This window comes from Schistocerca serialis, chromosome 1 (genome assembly GCF_023864345.2).
Source record: "Schistocerca serialis cubense isolate TAMUIC-IGC-003099 chromosome 1, iqSchSeri2.2, whole genome shotgun sequence".
NCBI lineage: Eukaryota > Metazoa > Arthropoda > Insecta > Orthoptera > Acrididae > Schistocerca > Schistocerca serialis.
This window is the reverse complement of record NC_064638.1, coordinates 808,800,232-808,816,287: the sequence shown is the minus strand read 5'-3', so window position 1 is coordinate 808,816,287 and position 16,056 is coordinate 808,800,232. Positions and strand designations below refer to the sequence as shown.

Genomic DNA, 16,056 nt, shown 5'->3' with positions numbered 1-16,056 from the left:
CCTCACCTGTCATTCAACAACATCTTTGCCTCTGCACTTCCGCCTCGACTGACATCTCCGCCCAAACTCTTTGTCTTAAATATGTCTGCTTGTGTCTGTATATGTGTGGATGGATATGTGTGTGTGTGTGCGAGTGTATACCCGTCCTTTTTTCCCCCTAAGGTAAGTCTTTCCACTCCCGGGATTGGAATGACTCCTTACCCTCTCCCTAAAACCCACATCCTTTCGTCTTTCCCTCTCCTTCCCTCTTTCCTGATGAGGCAACAGTTTGTTGCGAAAGCTTGAATTTTGTGTGTATGTTTGTGTTTGTTTGTGTGTCTATCGACGTGCCAGCACTTTCGTAAGTCACATCATCTTTGTTTTTAGATATATTTTTCCCACGTGGAATGTTTCCCTCTATTAATTCATATATATATATATATATATATATATATATATATATATATATATATCTTTGCAATTTTACGAAAATGTGAAAAAAAAAATTTTCCGATCTAGCTCCCTTTTATATGGACAGTAAATTAACCATTAAACCATAAGATTCGTCATGTGATTGAAGTACAGTTGCAGTGAATGAAACATATGATGAGACATGTTTAGTATTTTAAATGAATCTGGCATAATACTTACATTACTTTCGTTGCAGGGGTACCAAAAAATGAAACTTAATTGTGTCCTGGTGAGGTCTCAGATGATACTCCCGGACATTAAAGAAGAAGAAGAAGAAAAACAAAATGATCAAAAAGTGGATAGTGATGATGATATTCAAATTGTCGCTGAATATGACAGTCTCTTTGATGACATGGCTGTTCTTGAGGAAACTTGATATGTTGTGTCTATAATATTTACATGTGTGTTGGACGTTCTATGCATCTCTGTGTTTCCTTATTAGGAGAAAACTAAGTCAGGTGACTTATTTATGTTTCAAATGTGTAATTTAGAATGTTTGTAATTAAACATTTAACACATTTGTTGTAATAAATATAACTGTGATGGTTGTTTGATCAACTGATATTTGTATCATATGTGTGTAATAAATTGTGAAACTGCTGTAAAAAATATATAGTCTCTAAAAATTATTAAAAAGTTCAGCTTAAGATTATTAAATCTTTCCAGGCCCATGATTATGATCATAAATATGACTTATGGGATATGATTGTTAAGTGTATGTAGCTGTGACTACACGATAAAAAGAACATCTAGGCAAGTAAAATTATCAAAGAGCAAGTTTTGCAATTAATTGCTATTTTTTTGCAGTAATTTTTGTAATCTAGTAAGTTAGTTTCATGTACACTTGAGAATTATTCACTGACAATTGTTCTTTTGTTATGGTAATGAAATCAAGAATTTCTTCAATGTGAATGATTTCCGCACATGTTAATTTGTTGGTATACACTGAAATGAGAGAAGACACCAAAAAAGACATAAAGTCGATGAAGGTAATGGCACAAATGACTGATATTTCTTGCAATTACTTCTGATAAACAGGAGTAACTTACTATAACTGGGGAAGCAGCAACTTTTTTCTTAAGTAGTAGCTTCTGTCAAAAGGTGTCCAATGTGATTATGACCGCACAACAGGAATTAACAAACTCTGAATGCGAAATGGTAGTCGGATAGTTGGTGTTAGATACATAGGACATTCCATTATGAAAATCAGTAGGGAATTCGATACTCCGAGATCCAAAATGTAAAGAATGTGGCGCGAAAACCAAATTTCAGACATTACCTTTCTCCAGGGAAGACGCAGTGGCCAAAGGTATTCACTTAATGACTGAGAGCAGTGACATTTGCGTAGAGGTGTGTCCTAACAGACAAGCAACACTGCATGAAATAACTGCAGAAATCAGTGTGGGACGTGTATGTATCCATCAAGACAGTGTGGTGAAATCTGATGTTAGTGGGCTATAGCAACAGGTGACCTAGGCGAGTGCCTTTGCTAACAGCATGACATCACTTGAAGCACCTCTCGGGCTCGTGATCATATCAGTTGGACACTAGACAACTGGAAAACCATGGCCTGGTCAGGTGAATCCTGATTTCAGTTAGTAAGGCTGTTGGTAGGGTTTGAGTGTGGTGCAGACTCCACGTAGCCTGTGACAAAGCAAGCTCAGGGGTATTTTTACTTCTCCTCTTGTTTTGCCATCTGCCTCCTTAAATTTGTTCTCTTTTAACTAATTACCATTAACATACGTGAGTATAATCTGCATTTCCATAAGTGAGAAAGGTTGGCCCTCAGTTTTAAAGAATATAACACCAGATCTATTTTCGTGCTTAGTTTTTGTATGTAATTGATTTTCTAATTTATTTCCATTATGACTAGTTAGTATCTATTGTTATAGGATAAAATCAGTAATTGTGTACTAATTACAAACATTTGAAGGAACAACACTTTTGCAATTATGGATGGCTATACAGGCAACATAGCTCAATATTTCTGCAGGGGACTTCCAACGACTTGTTGAGTCTATGCTATGTCGAGTTGCTGCTCTATGCCGGACAAAAGGTGGTCTAACACAATATTAGGAGGAGTTATCCCATGACTGTTGTCATCTCAGTTTATATATATAAAAGGGAAAAAGTTTTAAGCAAAAATTTTGGAAAGTTCTTGACGGATTTACTTCAGATTTTTACACGATAGTTTAATAAACATTAGGACAGACATTGGCTTCACTCACACACACACACACACACACACACACACTTTTGTATGAAGACAAGTCATACTTATAACATTGTTAACAAAAATCACTAAAAGTTTGTGACCAATTTGCTTGAAATTTTTAGACGGTTCTCTAGTAAATGTTGACATGATAGTCTGATAAACCTTTGGACAGACATAGGCCACATTTTTTAAAATAAATACATTATTTTATTTTATTTATATAAAGACAACCCATTGTTAAAGTTATCAAAATTCCCTATCTTGATCGATTTACTACAAATTTTTACACAGTGCTCTAATAAATATTAAACACACACACGCACACTCACACTCACACACACACACACACACACACACACACACACATGCACGCACGCGCTTACTGCACAAAGACAAGTCATTAATTAATATTGTTACCAAAAATCTTGAAAACTACGTGGCGTATTTACTTCAAATTTTTTACAGTGCTCTAGTAAACATTCAGACACATTGGCTAGATATTTTTTGGTATATAAGGTGTATAAATATACAGGGTGAAGCGAAATTCATGCATTTGGGCTTCGCAGCGCTACTCCTCACATGTCAGCGATAAAAAAATGTCTGCCTTAGAATTTTGTCTGGCAAGTGCGGAAAACTACTGTCTATTATCCTTGACAATGATTTTTTATAGAAGCTTATAACATATTCTGACTACATCCGGTAGAAAAAGGACATTAAAGAGTTGCAATCTGGCAACACTGTAACCTACTTTAACCACATGTATGGTAAGTACCTCTGTCAGCACAGTTGTTGCTGTTGTGCTGTACAGTTGGTGCAGTGGATACAGTTTTTGGTTAGCATGTAGGAGGTCAAGAGTTCGATCCTGGGTTGGGGCGCATTTTTTTTTAATTGCTAATTTTATTCTGACATTTCATACTGTAATATGCACCATTTCTTGGGTCACATGTATCCTAGATTTACAACATTTTGTAACGCTGAACATAACAAATACATGGTTAGACAAATAAGAAATAGACAATTGAAACAAATGACCTGTCATAGGACAGAATAACTACAAAAACAATATCAATTTCTAAATACTAAAGCTGAGAGCACAATACAATAACACAACATCTACTTTTCATTTATATACATTTAATATGAGCGCTCAGATGTTGCACATTAGCAAACAGTGACAATAATAATGTCCATATTAATGACCACATGACCTTCACAACAGAATATGTTGTCCTCAGAACAACAGATGCTCAAAGTGCCCTCCCTGCAGATCCAAACATTACGCAACCCGCTGGATCATACAGCTCTGGACCCTTCGCAGCAAAGCTGTGTCCACAGTAACAATAGCAGCATAATACGCACTACCACTTCTTGCACATTCATCAGCGGACTAAAGTACACTTGCTCCTTCAGGTGTCCCCACAGGTGGATATCCAGGGGATTTAGGTCAGGTAAACACGTAGTCATACAACTGGACCTCCACGTCTGAGCCGTTTCCCTTGAAATGTTCTGTCCAAATATTGTCGCACATTAATTCCAGAGTGTGGAGGTGCACCATCATGTTGGAACCATATCCTCTGCCGAACATGTAATAGAACATCTTACAGCACATTAGGCATATAGTTTGAGAGGAATACATGATACCTACATGCAGGCAATCTCTAGGGCCCAAACATCTGTCACCCAATATTCCGGCCCAAACATTGATACCAAAGCGAACTTGATATCCACGATTGCAGGTGACGTGCAGGTTATCCTCACACCAATGGTGCGCATTTTGCATATTGAAGACACCCTTACAAGTGAATGCGGCTTCATCCGGCCATATTACAGTGTTCACGAAATCATCATAGGCTTCCTGTTGTTGTTAGAACCATTCACAGAATGGCATCCATCGATGGCAATCTGTATGATGCAGGTGTTGCATGAAAGCATAATGATAGGAGTGTAGCCCACACTCGTGCAGCACGTTATCGACTGTTTGTTGCAAGACACGCAGATGCCTTGGTAATCTATGCGTACTTCGCTGAGGTTCATGGTGTATGACCTCCAAAATAGCTTCCTCGGTAGCTGGAGTACGGCGAGTCCGTGGATGACCTCTGTCACGCGATGGTGGAAGGAGATAACCTGACTCCTGAAGGTGCAGCTCCAGATGAGGAAACACATTTTTACCTGAAGGGCGTCACTGAGGATATCTAACAGCATATTCATGAACAGCAACACCAACCCAGTTTTCAAATGCAACAAGAACTAGAAGCATGTCCACATATTCATCGTTTGTGCATGCCATACGTCTGCCACACTGGTTTAAATGTTTACAATGAGAAAATTCGATATGTGTACGCATGTACTTGGAGTCTGTCACGGGCGCGTTACTCCACTCGCAACTAATCCCTGTCTGGTGGACAGCGCATACAGTATAAACACGCCGTCAGTCCTGTGCACTGTTACACCTAACACGCATGACCCCTCTGACAGATATTGTTCTTCACGATTTGTCCCGACACTGCTAATTGTGAAATGTTCGCTATTAGATGTCATGTTTCCACAGTCCCATCGATAGAATAATAGTAGGAGTAGTAGTAGTAGTAGTAATAATGCATTGAGATACATGCTAAACAGCATGCGGTTACCAGACTCAGTGTTGAAAGGCATAATTAGTGCGACCATGGTGATAACACACACAAATAGTAACCTAAGTTTGGACATTATTTGCAAAGCATGTTGCTAGTCCTACTGGTAACGTATGGCCCTAACAAAATGTAATGGACTCGAATGAGACAAGAATAACAGTTGGTACTAATTTGTGGGACCATTGGAGGAGGGTACAAAGAAAACAGGTTTCGCACCTAGTAGATGAAGTGGTGTCAATAAATTCACGCCCATGATGTGGAAAAAGCTTCTTTGAAAGCTAACCAATCTTCCATTTGTACGACTGTAGTATGTAAATACAAATGTTTTCTAGAGGACTGCTGCAATCTCTGTTGACTATTAAGATGTCAGATGCTGCACCTCCTGGGCTGCATTTACAAATAAAAAACATACTTAAGGAGAAAATGTAGTTAGAAAATATGTCGAAAAGTTCTTAACCAATTTAGTTCAAAATTATACATGATACTTTTATACACTTTTGCATGGACATATGTTACGTATTTCTAAGTTCTTGGGCAATAAAGTTTCTGTTTTTACATGATACTCGTATAAAGTTGCAGGTGGCCCTAGGCAACATGTTTTTTAAATATATGTGGTAAATAAATATACATCTAATATTAATGAAGGAGAAATGTTCACAGAAATCTCTGAACGTTTGTCAGCAATTTATTTCAGATTTTTACTTGATGCTCTAATAAACGTTAGGACAGGCATTGGCTGCATATTTTTTTAAATATATGTAGTCTAATATATAAATACATATTTAATATACGAGGGTAAGTCTATTATTATCAGCAGTTTAGTTATATTTTTGTTTATTTTGATAGTACTGTCGTTTTATGTTGATGACGCATGCTTTGTTTATTTGTTGTTACATCTTTGCAGTTTTCAAGGTATTAGATTAGTTTCGTTATCGCTGCTCCGCTGTCTATTTGCACCAAACAAGAGCAACGTTCACTGATCCATTTTTGGTGGTTGGAAGGAGTATTAGGGGACGAAATTCATCGAAGACTTTCGGAAACAGTGTTTTTGCCATAACGGAGTGTCTACAAATGGATTGAAAAATTCCAAAATGGTCACACAAGTGTTACACATGATGAAGGAGCCGGACAACCATTTACCGCCACAAATGAAGAAACCATTTAGCGTTCACGTGAAATGATTCTCTTGGACAGATGATTAACTATTGACAAAGTGGCACATCTGCAAATTAGTCATGGTTCTCCCTACGAAATCATCCACAACAGACTTGGGTTTCATAAAGTTTGTGCAAGATGGGTCCCAAAACAACTCGCACAGTTGCATGAACAAATGAGCTTGGACATCTGCAAAAACATTTGGATCACTATGGCAATGAAGGGGACAACTTCTTAGACAGGATCACTACGGGATCCGTCATTATGAGCGGAGAGTAAACGGCAGAGTATGGAATGGAAACATCCAATTTTGCCATGCAAGAAAAAGTTAAAGACCCAACCATCTGCAGGAAAGCTGATGCTTACAGTTTTTTGGGACGCACAAGGTCCAGTACTCGAACATTATGGGGAAAGGGGCACACAATAAACAGTGTATGTTACAGTGAGATGCTTACTGCCGGGCTAAAGCCTGCAATTCGAAGCAAACGCCCAGGATTGCTGCGAAAAGGTGTTGTGTTGTTGCACAACAATGCCCGTCTGCATACAACAACCCACACAGCTGAAACGCTCCAGAAACTCAAATTTGAAATACTGGATCGGCCTCCATATAGTCCCGATCTTGCCTCTTCTGAGTATCACTTCTTTGATCCACTCAAACAGGCATTAAGGAGCCGTCAGTTTGCCTCGGATGAAGCAGTGCATTCCTGGCTTGTAGCTCAGCCAAGAACCTTCTTTTATGAGGGCATCAGGAAGCTTGTACGGTGATGGACCAAGTGCATTGAAATGCAAAATTCGAAGCAAACGCCCAGGATTGCTGTGAAAAGGTGTTGTGTTGTTGCACAACAATGCCCGTCTGCATACTGCAACCCACACAGCTGAAACACTCCAGAAACTCAAATTTGAAGCACTGGATCGTCCTCCATATTGTCCCGATCTTGCCTCTTCTGACTATCGCTTGTTTGGTCCACTCAAACAGGCATTAAGGAGCCGTCAATTTGCCTCGGATGAAGCAGTGAAAGAAACAGTGCATTCCTGGTTTGTAGCTCAGCCAAGAACCTTCTTTTATGAGGGCATCAGGAAGCTTGTACTATGATGGACCAAGTGCATTGAAATGCAAGGAGACTATGTCAAAAAATGATGTTCTTGCAAGTTTCCTATTTGATTACAATAAAGTTTTATAATTTCTTTGCAGATAACAATTGACTTACCCTCGTATAAAGGGGAAATGTCGTTAGCAGAAATCTCAAAAAGTTCTTGAATGTTTTACTTCAAAATGTAAGGACGGTTTGAGTTGCTTGTGACTGCAGTCGCGCGCGCGCGGGTGTGTGTGTGTGTGTGTGTGTGTGTGTGTGTGTGTGTGTGTGTGTGTGTGTGTGTGTGTAAGGCCTTAACGGCCGAAAGCTGTAATTGTGAGACTCTTTTTGATGTGCCCATCTGCGACAGCATCTCCACTTGTAACACTTATATCGATTAGAAGTAGGTTTATATTTCGTAACTGTGTATCTGCAGTTATGAAGTGTGTATTCTGTGTTATTTAACGTCCTTGATCTGTGGCAAGAAAATCAGAGTTTTATAAATATGTATGAAAAAAGCAAAAGGATATGTTAAAATGATAAATTATTATAATATGTGTATGTTTTTTCATCGCAATGGTGAGACAGTATAGTTATCCACATCCTTAAGCCCAGGAAGAACCCAACATCTCTAGACAGCTACCGCCCAATTAGCCCGACAAATGTAAACTGCTTGAAAGGATGGTCAGCTTCAGATTATGTTGGGTACTCGAATCTCAGGGCGTTTCGTCGCTGTAGCAGTGTGACTTCCGGGCCGGACAATCTCTAACTAACCATCTACTTCGAGTGGAATCAGCCATACGACAGGTTTTACTCACCCCCGTCACCTTGTTGCTGTCTTCTTTGACCCACATAAGGTATACGACATGGATTGGCGCCATCATATTTTACTTATCCTTCGTGACTGGGGCTTCCGTGGTCCCCTTTCCGATTTTTATCCATGTTTTTATCTCACCAGTTCTTCTGGGTTTGAGTTGGCACTTCACTCAACATCCGTCAGATTCAGGAGAAGTATCCCACAGTGTTCTGTGCTAAGTGTCACACACTTCCTTATTGCCATCAATGGGCTTGTGACCTCTGTTGAGCCTCTGGTTACCCTGGCGTTGTACGTCGATTTTTGCATCTGGTGCAGCTTCCACTCGGTAGCATTTGCTAAGCACCCGCTCCAAGGTACCATTCGACGGGCCTCTGCTTGGGCCATCTGCCATGGCTTCCAGTTTTGTCCCTCCAAAATGCGGGTTATGCATTTTTGTCATCTATCCATAGTACACCGCGATCCAGAACTTTATTTAGGCAAACAGCTTCTTGACGTTGTAGCACAGTCCTGTTTCTTGGGCCTTATTTTTGATAACACTAACATGGCTGCCCCCAATTTTGCCACCTAAAGACTACATGTATGCAGAAGCTTAATGCTCTCCGCTTCCTGGCCCATACATCTTGGGGTGCAGACCATTCCACTCTTCTCCATCTTTACCATGCTATGGTCTCGTCCATACTAGATTGTGGTAGTCAGGTTTATGGCTCAGCAGCTCCTTCCACTTTGAAACTGCTTGACCCTGTTCACCATCGTGGGGTGCGTCTGGCTATTGGTGCCTTTTGCACTAGTCCTGTGTATAGTCTCCCCACAGAAGCAGGGATTCCCCTTCATACATACTACGGAGCCAACTCCTGGTTTCTTACGCAATCACCATGTGCCAATTCCCTGACCATCCCATGTACCCTGTGCTCTTTGCCAATGAGGGATCTATCTTCCTGACACCCGCCCACGGCTGGAATTGATGGTGCCTAGACCATGGGTTAGGACCGATATATTCCAGGGACCTAAGATCTCTGTCACTCTTATGGTTTTCCTGTGTCTTGTATGTGGCATCCATGCAGAGTTCCAATGTGCCACCATCTTTTACACTGATGGTTCTAAGACAATCGATAAGACAGGATACGCTTTTACATTTCCTACTGGTTTCGTACAGTATTTATTGCCGGGATCATATAGTGTGTTCACAGCGGAGCTTCTAGCCATTCACAGAGCCTCCTTTTTGTTTCTCAGGCCTCCCTCCACAGTGTTTTATGTTGTACAGACTCAATGAGCAGCCTGCAGCCTATCAACCGATGCTACTTTCATTACCCTTTGGTCTCTGCTATCCATGACCTCCTCTCTGCCCTTGGCCGTGTTGCCTGTTCCGTTGTTTTTCTCTGGGTCCCAAGTCATGTTGGCATCCAAGGGAATGACCTGGCTGCCTGTTTGGCTAGAGAATCAGATACATACTGTCCATTTCCTATCATGATTCCAGCTGTGGATATGCAGCTCTACATCAAATCTCTCTTTGCCCAAAAATGGAATGACATCTGGTGCGCTACTCCTCACAGTAATAAACTGTGTACAATCTAGGAGTCTACAGCAGTTTGGCGCTCTTACTTCTGCTCCTGTTGGAAGGAGTCCACCATTTTATGCCATCTACGCATTGGTCATACCAGGGTCACCCATTGATTCCTCCTATGTAACAACCCACCCCCACAATGTAGTTGTGGAGCCAGACTGATGGTATCCCACATATTGGTGGAATGTCCCCTTCTTTTGGCACATTGTGTTATGACCAATGAAAAGAAAACAGCCAATTTATTATTAAACTGTGATGTAAGACTGTTAGGTGTGAAATAATTAATTTTTGAACTGAATTATTTATTTAAAGCTGCTTGATAAAGACTACATAGAGAAGGTTAGTGTAAGAGAAGTAGTAGGTATGGTGGACTGCATCAAACCCGTTAGGAAACTGATGAAAATTAACAAAGGAAAAAGAAAATATTTATGTGGACTGGAAATCATTTTCATGAAAACCACCTTTAGAAATTCATGTAGCTTTCACTTTATTTACATAAAAATATGTTTTAGAGAGACAACAGACCACACACATCCCTCAACATTGAAATTTGTGCCTTGTACAGCCTGTCCTACTCAAGGGCTTGCATTTACTTACAAAATAGTGAGCATGTGGTAATTGAATAAGATTTGCAATTGGCTGGCAGCAGGCTCGTACCACACAATTCAATAATATGCCAATCACATAGTTATTAAGAAATACAGTTCAGTCCAAATATCGAAGGTTTAAGTCAGTACTTTGAGCTCGACAGACCAAGTACAGCAAATCCATCTGATTTTTTGGAAACAGTTACCCTTGGTTTGTGCGCAAAAGCAATGCCGTGCAGATACAAAAAGTGGTTAGCTCCTAATTTTCACTAAGACTTGTGAGATTCAGCAGAGTCCACAATTACAGGATAACAAAAGCAACTCCTCAAAATGTCTCAACTGCTCAGAATTTTCCTTTCCTTGATGTTGATGATACATGTTTGTACCTCACAAGAGGAGCAAAATAGTCAAGATATTGTTCTATTTCAAAGGCTCTATGTTTTCCAACTGAAACTGGCAGCTATAGTACAGATCTGAACATTTTTACCAGTTGTAGGTTTAGCTTATCAATTCCTGCACAATGCTATTTGTCAGCTGTGGATTCTTTTAAGGTGCACAGAAGCCATTGGAGGTAAGTATGGTTTCTGAGTGCACAGAGTTGATCAAAACGCTGGAATTCTTGTGAGTGTCCTAACTTTCTCCCCCCCCCCCCCCCCCCCCCCCTCCCCACGCCAATACTAGTGACGGTAAGATGAGAGTCCAGCCGGTGCTGAGATGTATTGACAAAAATAAGTAATAGGTCTCATTTCAGTTGTATTTCTTGGAGGCCAATGTAGGCAACTGCATTTTTTACCACAATTTGTAGTGATTTAGAAGTGATAAATATGGCTTCTGATGTAGCCTCAGAAGTTTAAATCTTGTCAGGGTAGTTGTAAACAAACTGGATCAGATAATAAAAATTAAAAAAAAATGAGAATGACCTTTACTGGGATTGCCAAGAAATAATTTCTTCTTTATTGATGTTCCTGTAGACATTACAACCTGGTGTGAAGCTCACCTAGGGAGATTTCTTTTAATGAGCGTGATGAATATTCTGATGTCACTGAGAAACTAAATGTTGTTAGTGAGAAATTTGTCCCAAAACTCTCTCAATGGATAGTAGCTAACTGGAAATTTGCTGTGGACAGGATGGAAAAAGCAGAATTCAAAACAGTTGATCCCTTGAAACAAAATAAATGAAAGGCATTCATAGCAAACAGGATGCTTTTCAAGGAGGAGGAACCAATAAAACTGCTTTACAAGCAAACCAATGAATATAATGCTTGATTTTGGAGAACTAAATCTGAGACAGGGGGAACCATAGTTGAGTTTCTAAAGTAACTATCTGGAAGCCACTTTCACTGAAGCTGAAGCACGTGAAATACTAAACATTAACATACTGTGCTACTTCCCACCAATTTGTCATGTATTTTACATAAATCAGGCTGTTCCAGCTCAAGTGCTCATGCACAGTCTTCTGGACATCAGAGACCTGGAGTGAGCAAACCACCCATGCACAGGCATCCAGGCCATAGCCCATGTAACTGTCTATCTCAGCTGAGTGCCCACGGGCAGGGTTGGTAAATGGCTTATGTACATGACAGAACAATGCACAAACACTGTGCAGTATTAAAATGTGATGGGCAGACTATACTAGCTGTACCCAAATATGAGCAAGTTGACAGGTACTTGGGGTACTCTGCACCCCTTGCGGCAGTGCTTTTAGCAGGCTGGCATTAGTTTTCCTCATGCAGAAACACTCATCAAAGACAACAGTATAGCCTACAAGAAGAATTGTATGGAGAGCTTCAAATGGTCCATGAGACATTGTGCTTCAAGGATGTAAGGTTAGGGTTTTTGCACTCATATTAGTGAAACTTAAATATACTGTAGTAACATCAATCCATAAAACTGGAGATAAGTATGCCACCTGTAATTAGTTACCAGTCTCTCTTTCAATCCTTTCAAATCTTTTTGAGAAAGTCATCTACTGACACATTTAACTGAGCTGAATTTCGTAACTGCCTCCCAGCCTGGCTTTCATAAAGGGTTCTCCACAGAGAAAGCGATATAAGATTTCTCAAATGAAGTGCTAGCACAGCTAAACAAGAAAAAGTACCATGTAGTATATTCGGTGTCATTTCCAAATGCTTTAATTGTGTGGAATACAAAATACTACTTGCAAACTAAAGTGTTATGACATATTTCTTGCATGGGTGGAGCCTTACTTTCATAACAGAAAGCAGAGGATCTCATTAATAGACTGCATCACAGGCATGAACCTAACTTCAGAATGAGAGATTATAATGTGGCATGCCACAAAGGTCAGTACTCTTCTTCTTAATCTTCATAAATGATCTTCCAATGATTTTAAAGACCAGTTCAAAAACTAATATTTTCTGATGAAACAACACAGCTCAACCTCAGCAGACACAGATTAGGTGACAGCTGAACTGGCCTACAAGAGATTCATAGCAAACAGCTTAAGCCTTTTTTTTATTTCGTTATCCATTTGAAGACAAATATTGTATCGATATTGTCCAAAGGTATATATAGATTTTATTTGAAATTATTACAAGTAAAATGGAACATAAAAATATGTACATAAAAGAAAACATCAAGATAACACAAAGTGGTCCATGCATAGCAATAAATATTTATATACATAATGCTTCTGTTTTTATGAATTCATAGTCTGATGAAATTTAAACTCTGACGTTAGCCGCAACTGGGCATCAAAATAAATTCAATGGTGACAAGTGAAAATTTTTGCCTGGCAGCTTTACATGAGTGGTTGCCTTAACCATCTCAGCTATCTGAGCACATTTCCCAGCCAACCCAATCCCCAACTTGTGGCACAGTATATATGTAGTGTCCTCCGACCATTCATTACCCTTATTGCTTGCCGCCTCACTCTGATTCCCACAAGAGGTTGGACAAAGAGTGCATTTGCATGGAATGATCATTAAAATTCATAGTCTGCTCTGCATCAGACTTTTGTCTCCTTCCACCCCCCCCCCCCCCCACCCCCTCCAGCCAGCAAATCCATTTATACACAATTGTGATCCAGTAAAAGTTTTACATAGGACATCAGCTGCCCATTAGATACGTAAACATGATGAAACTATTGAGAGGCAACAGATAGTTTTTCTCAGTTTTGGCTTAATGTAAATATATCGGAAAAAATGTTACTGGCCCACATAGTCACTTATCGAGTAAAAACACGGTGTAGTAGTTTTACTGCATGGTCATTTAAGTTTTCATCTATGTGAATCCCGGAAGTTTTGTAAATGTTACTTTGTCTGTGGCTTTGTCACCCAACACCAAATGTATTCTGACATTTTGACTTATTTTCTGATATGGCATGTAATTTGTTTTCTTTAAATTTAATGTCAATGTGTGTGCACTGAACCAAAAGTGGACATACCTGAGGACTTGATGAGCAGTTGTATGCAGCAATTGCTTTGCCACTCATATTACACTAGTATCATCTGTGAGTAGTATGACATTTGGCTGCACTATCTAAGGTATGCGTGTCATTTATGTAAATAAGAAATAGTATGTAACCTAGAATACTGATTTGTAAAAAGTACTACACCCACTTCTTTTGCATCTGATACAGTATTGATTTTGTGATCAAGTAAGCTGACATCAGTCGTACAATCTGTTTTCATTTTCATAGGTGTGGTTCAAACCATATTTTGCTCGTCCCTTGACTACTAAGTGCTCCAATTTTTCTAAAAGAATGCCATAATTAATAGTATAAAATGCTTTGGAGAGACCTTAATTAACACCTACTACGCTGTTGGTTTGTTCTATATTTCTAATTATTGCTTCAATGTTTTGTGTTTTTACATGCCTGAAATACATGTTGCTTGTGGTATACTAACTCGAGATTACTTAGATATTTGTTGATTAAGTTTCTTCATCGATTTTTCCAATATTTTGGAGAAGAAAGAATGATGTGGTCAATAATCTCTACCTTGTACTTGTCACTGTTTTTAAATTATGGTTTAACTTTTGAGACTTTCAACCTTGTGAGAAACTCTTCTTCACTATTTGATAAGTTGGCTATGTATGTCAAGGACCTAGTGATTTGCAGAGCAGTCTTGATTATAACAGGTAGTGGCATGTTATCTACTCCTGCCAGCACTGTAATTTCAAGCTTTTTATCACTATTAACACTTCATGTTGTAAGAGTACCATTGTCAATGCCTTTATTAAATACAAAGTCCCACTTTTTGATCAGGCACAGTTAGCAGATGGGTGAGAACCAAGGCAGTCTGGGATGAGTGGCCAGTGATGATGGATGGGTTGCGGTACCAATGTCAGGCAGCTTATGCTAATGTGAAGAAAATTCCATGTGATTAAGATTTTAGTAGTTCAGTGAGTGGAGGAAGCAATTATATAAATGTGGAAGAAGTTTCTTCAAATTATTTGCAAGGAATTGGAAGTTATCTACAGAAGTGAAATGTTGGATACTACATGTGTTTCTATCATTAATGCCACATGGGTGTTTCAACATTAATGAAATGACCATTGATATTATCAGGTCTGGGAAGATTGCGTATAATGATTCAGTCAGTCAGTTAATTTCCCAGAAAGTAATTTTAAAGTTAACTTTTACATCGTGGAATGATGGAGGGAAAGTTGTGAAATTGCACATGAGACTGCTTAAGGAACATTTACCTGTATTGAGAGTTAATAAACTTTATTTCCATAGAGAAATATTATTATTTCAAGAAAATCATTAAGTACAGATCCATATAATCTTAGGAAGCAATGTGTAAGTTGTTTATGGCACATGGTCTAATTCAATAAACACCTACAAATCTGGGTGTAATTGTCAACCCTGTTTGTCCAGTAACCTAGAAACTTTTTTAATAAATAAGGGGGCAGTTACAATGTTCATTTGTTGAATTTATCCTTATGCTTTAAGCAGTTTTGAACATACAGATTTTTCTTGATTTTTGAATTTCAAGCTTAAGCTGTTGCGTATATGAAATAAGTGTTTATACAAATAGGCGAATTTTCTCCTGTAATACTATCATGAAACTCTCACGTGCAGTGTAATTTAGTGGGTACTGTTGCTGCCTGGTTTACTGATTATTTACAACATGCTCCATTATACACTATTTGTAATACTACATGTCAGAATTTATGTAGTGTGTAGTGTAGTGTAGTAAAATGACAACAATGATGAGAGAAGAAAATAGAGGATGAAACCCGGTGCTGGCACATAGCCTACTCCTCGTAAATAGTGCCAAGGGGGGCGCCAAGCTTAATGTCCCCATCCAACAGACAAATTGTCACATGGCCTCACTTCATGAGACACTGTAGAGAGTTTTAGTATTTAAACCAGAATGTTGATGCAGTCTGGTGATCAGGAACCTTACATCACCACCTCCTCTCCCCTTGCCAGCCAAATTCTGGCAGTGAACATTTTTTCCCCCACCAGTACTTGAACCAGCTGACCCCCTGATTGAGCACCACTGCACAAGCACACATTAGTGACCTCTACCACAGAGATGGGTTGTTTTGCTGTCTGGTGTGCTGTGAGTCACCAGTTCAAACACAAACAACAGTAGT

At 39.3% G+C, this 16,056-nt stretch overlaps 1 protein-coding gene across 2 annotated transcripts in view; it reads left to right on the top strand.

Annotated features, from left to right (window-relative positions):
* The window catches only part of LOC126484107 (WD repeat-containing protein 74), a 106,327-nt gene extending 105,268 nt beyond the window's left edge, over positions 1–1,059 (top strand). For both annotated transcript variants that reach the window (XM_050107497.1, XM_050107488.1), the window contains exon 8: positions 647–1,059. In XM_050107497.1, coding sequence (XP_049963454.1) covers positions 647–826 — 180 coding nt within the window. In that variant the 3' untranslated portion in view covers positions 827–1,059. The remainder of the gene's footprint in view (positions 1–646) is intronic.
* Positions 1,060–16,056: the final 14,997 nt, after the last annotated feature.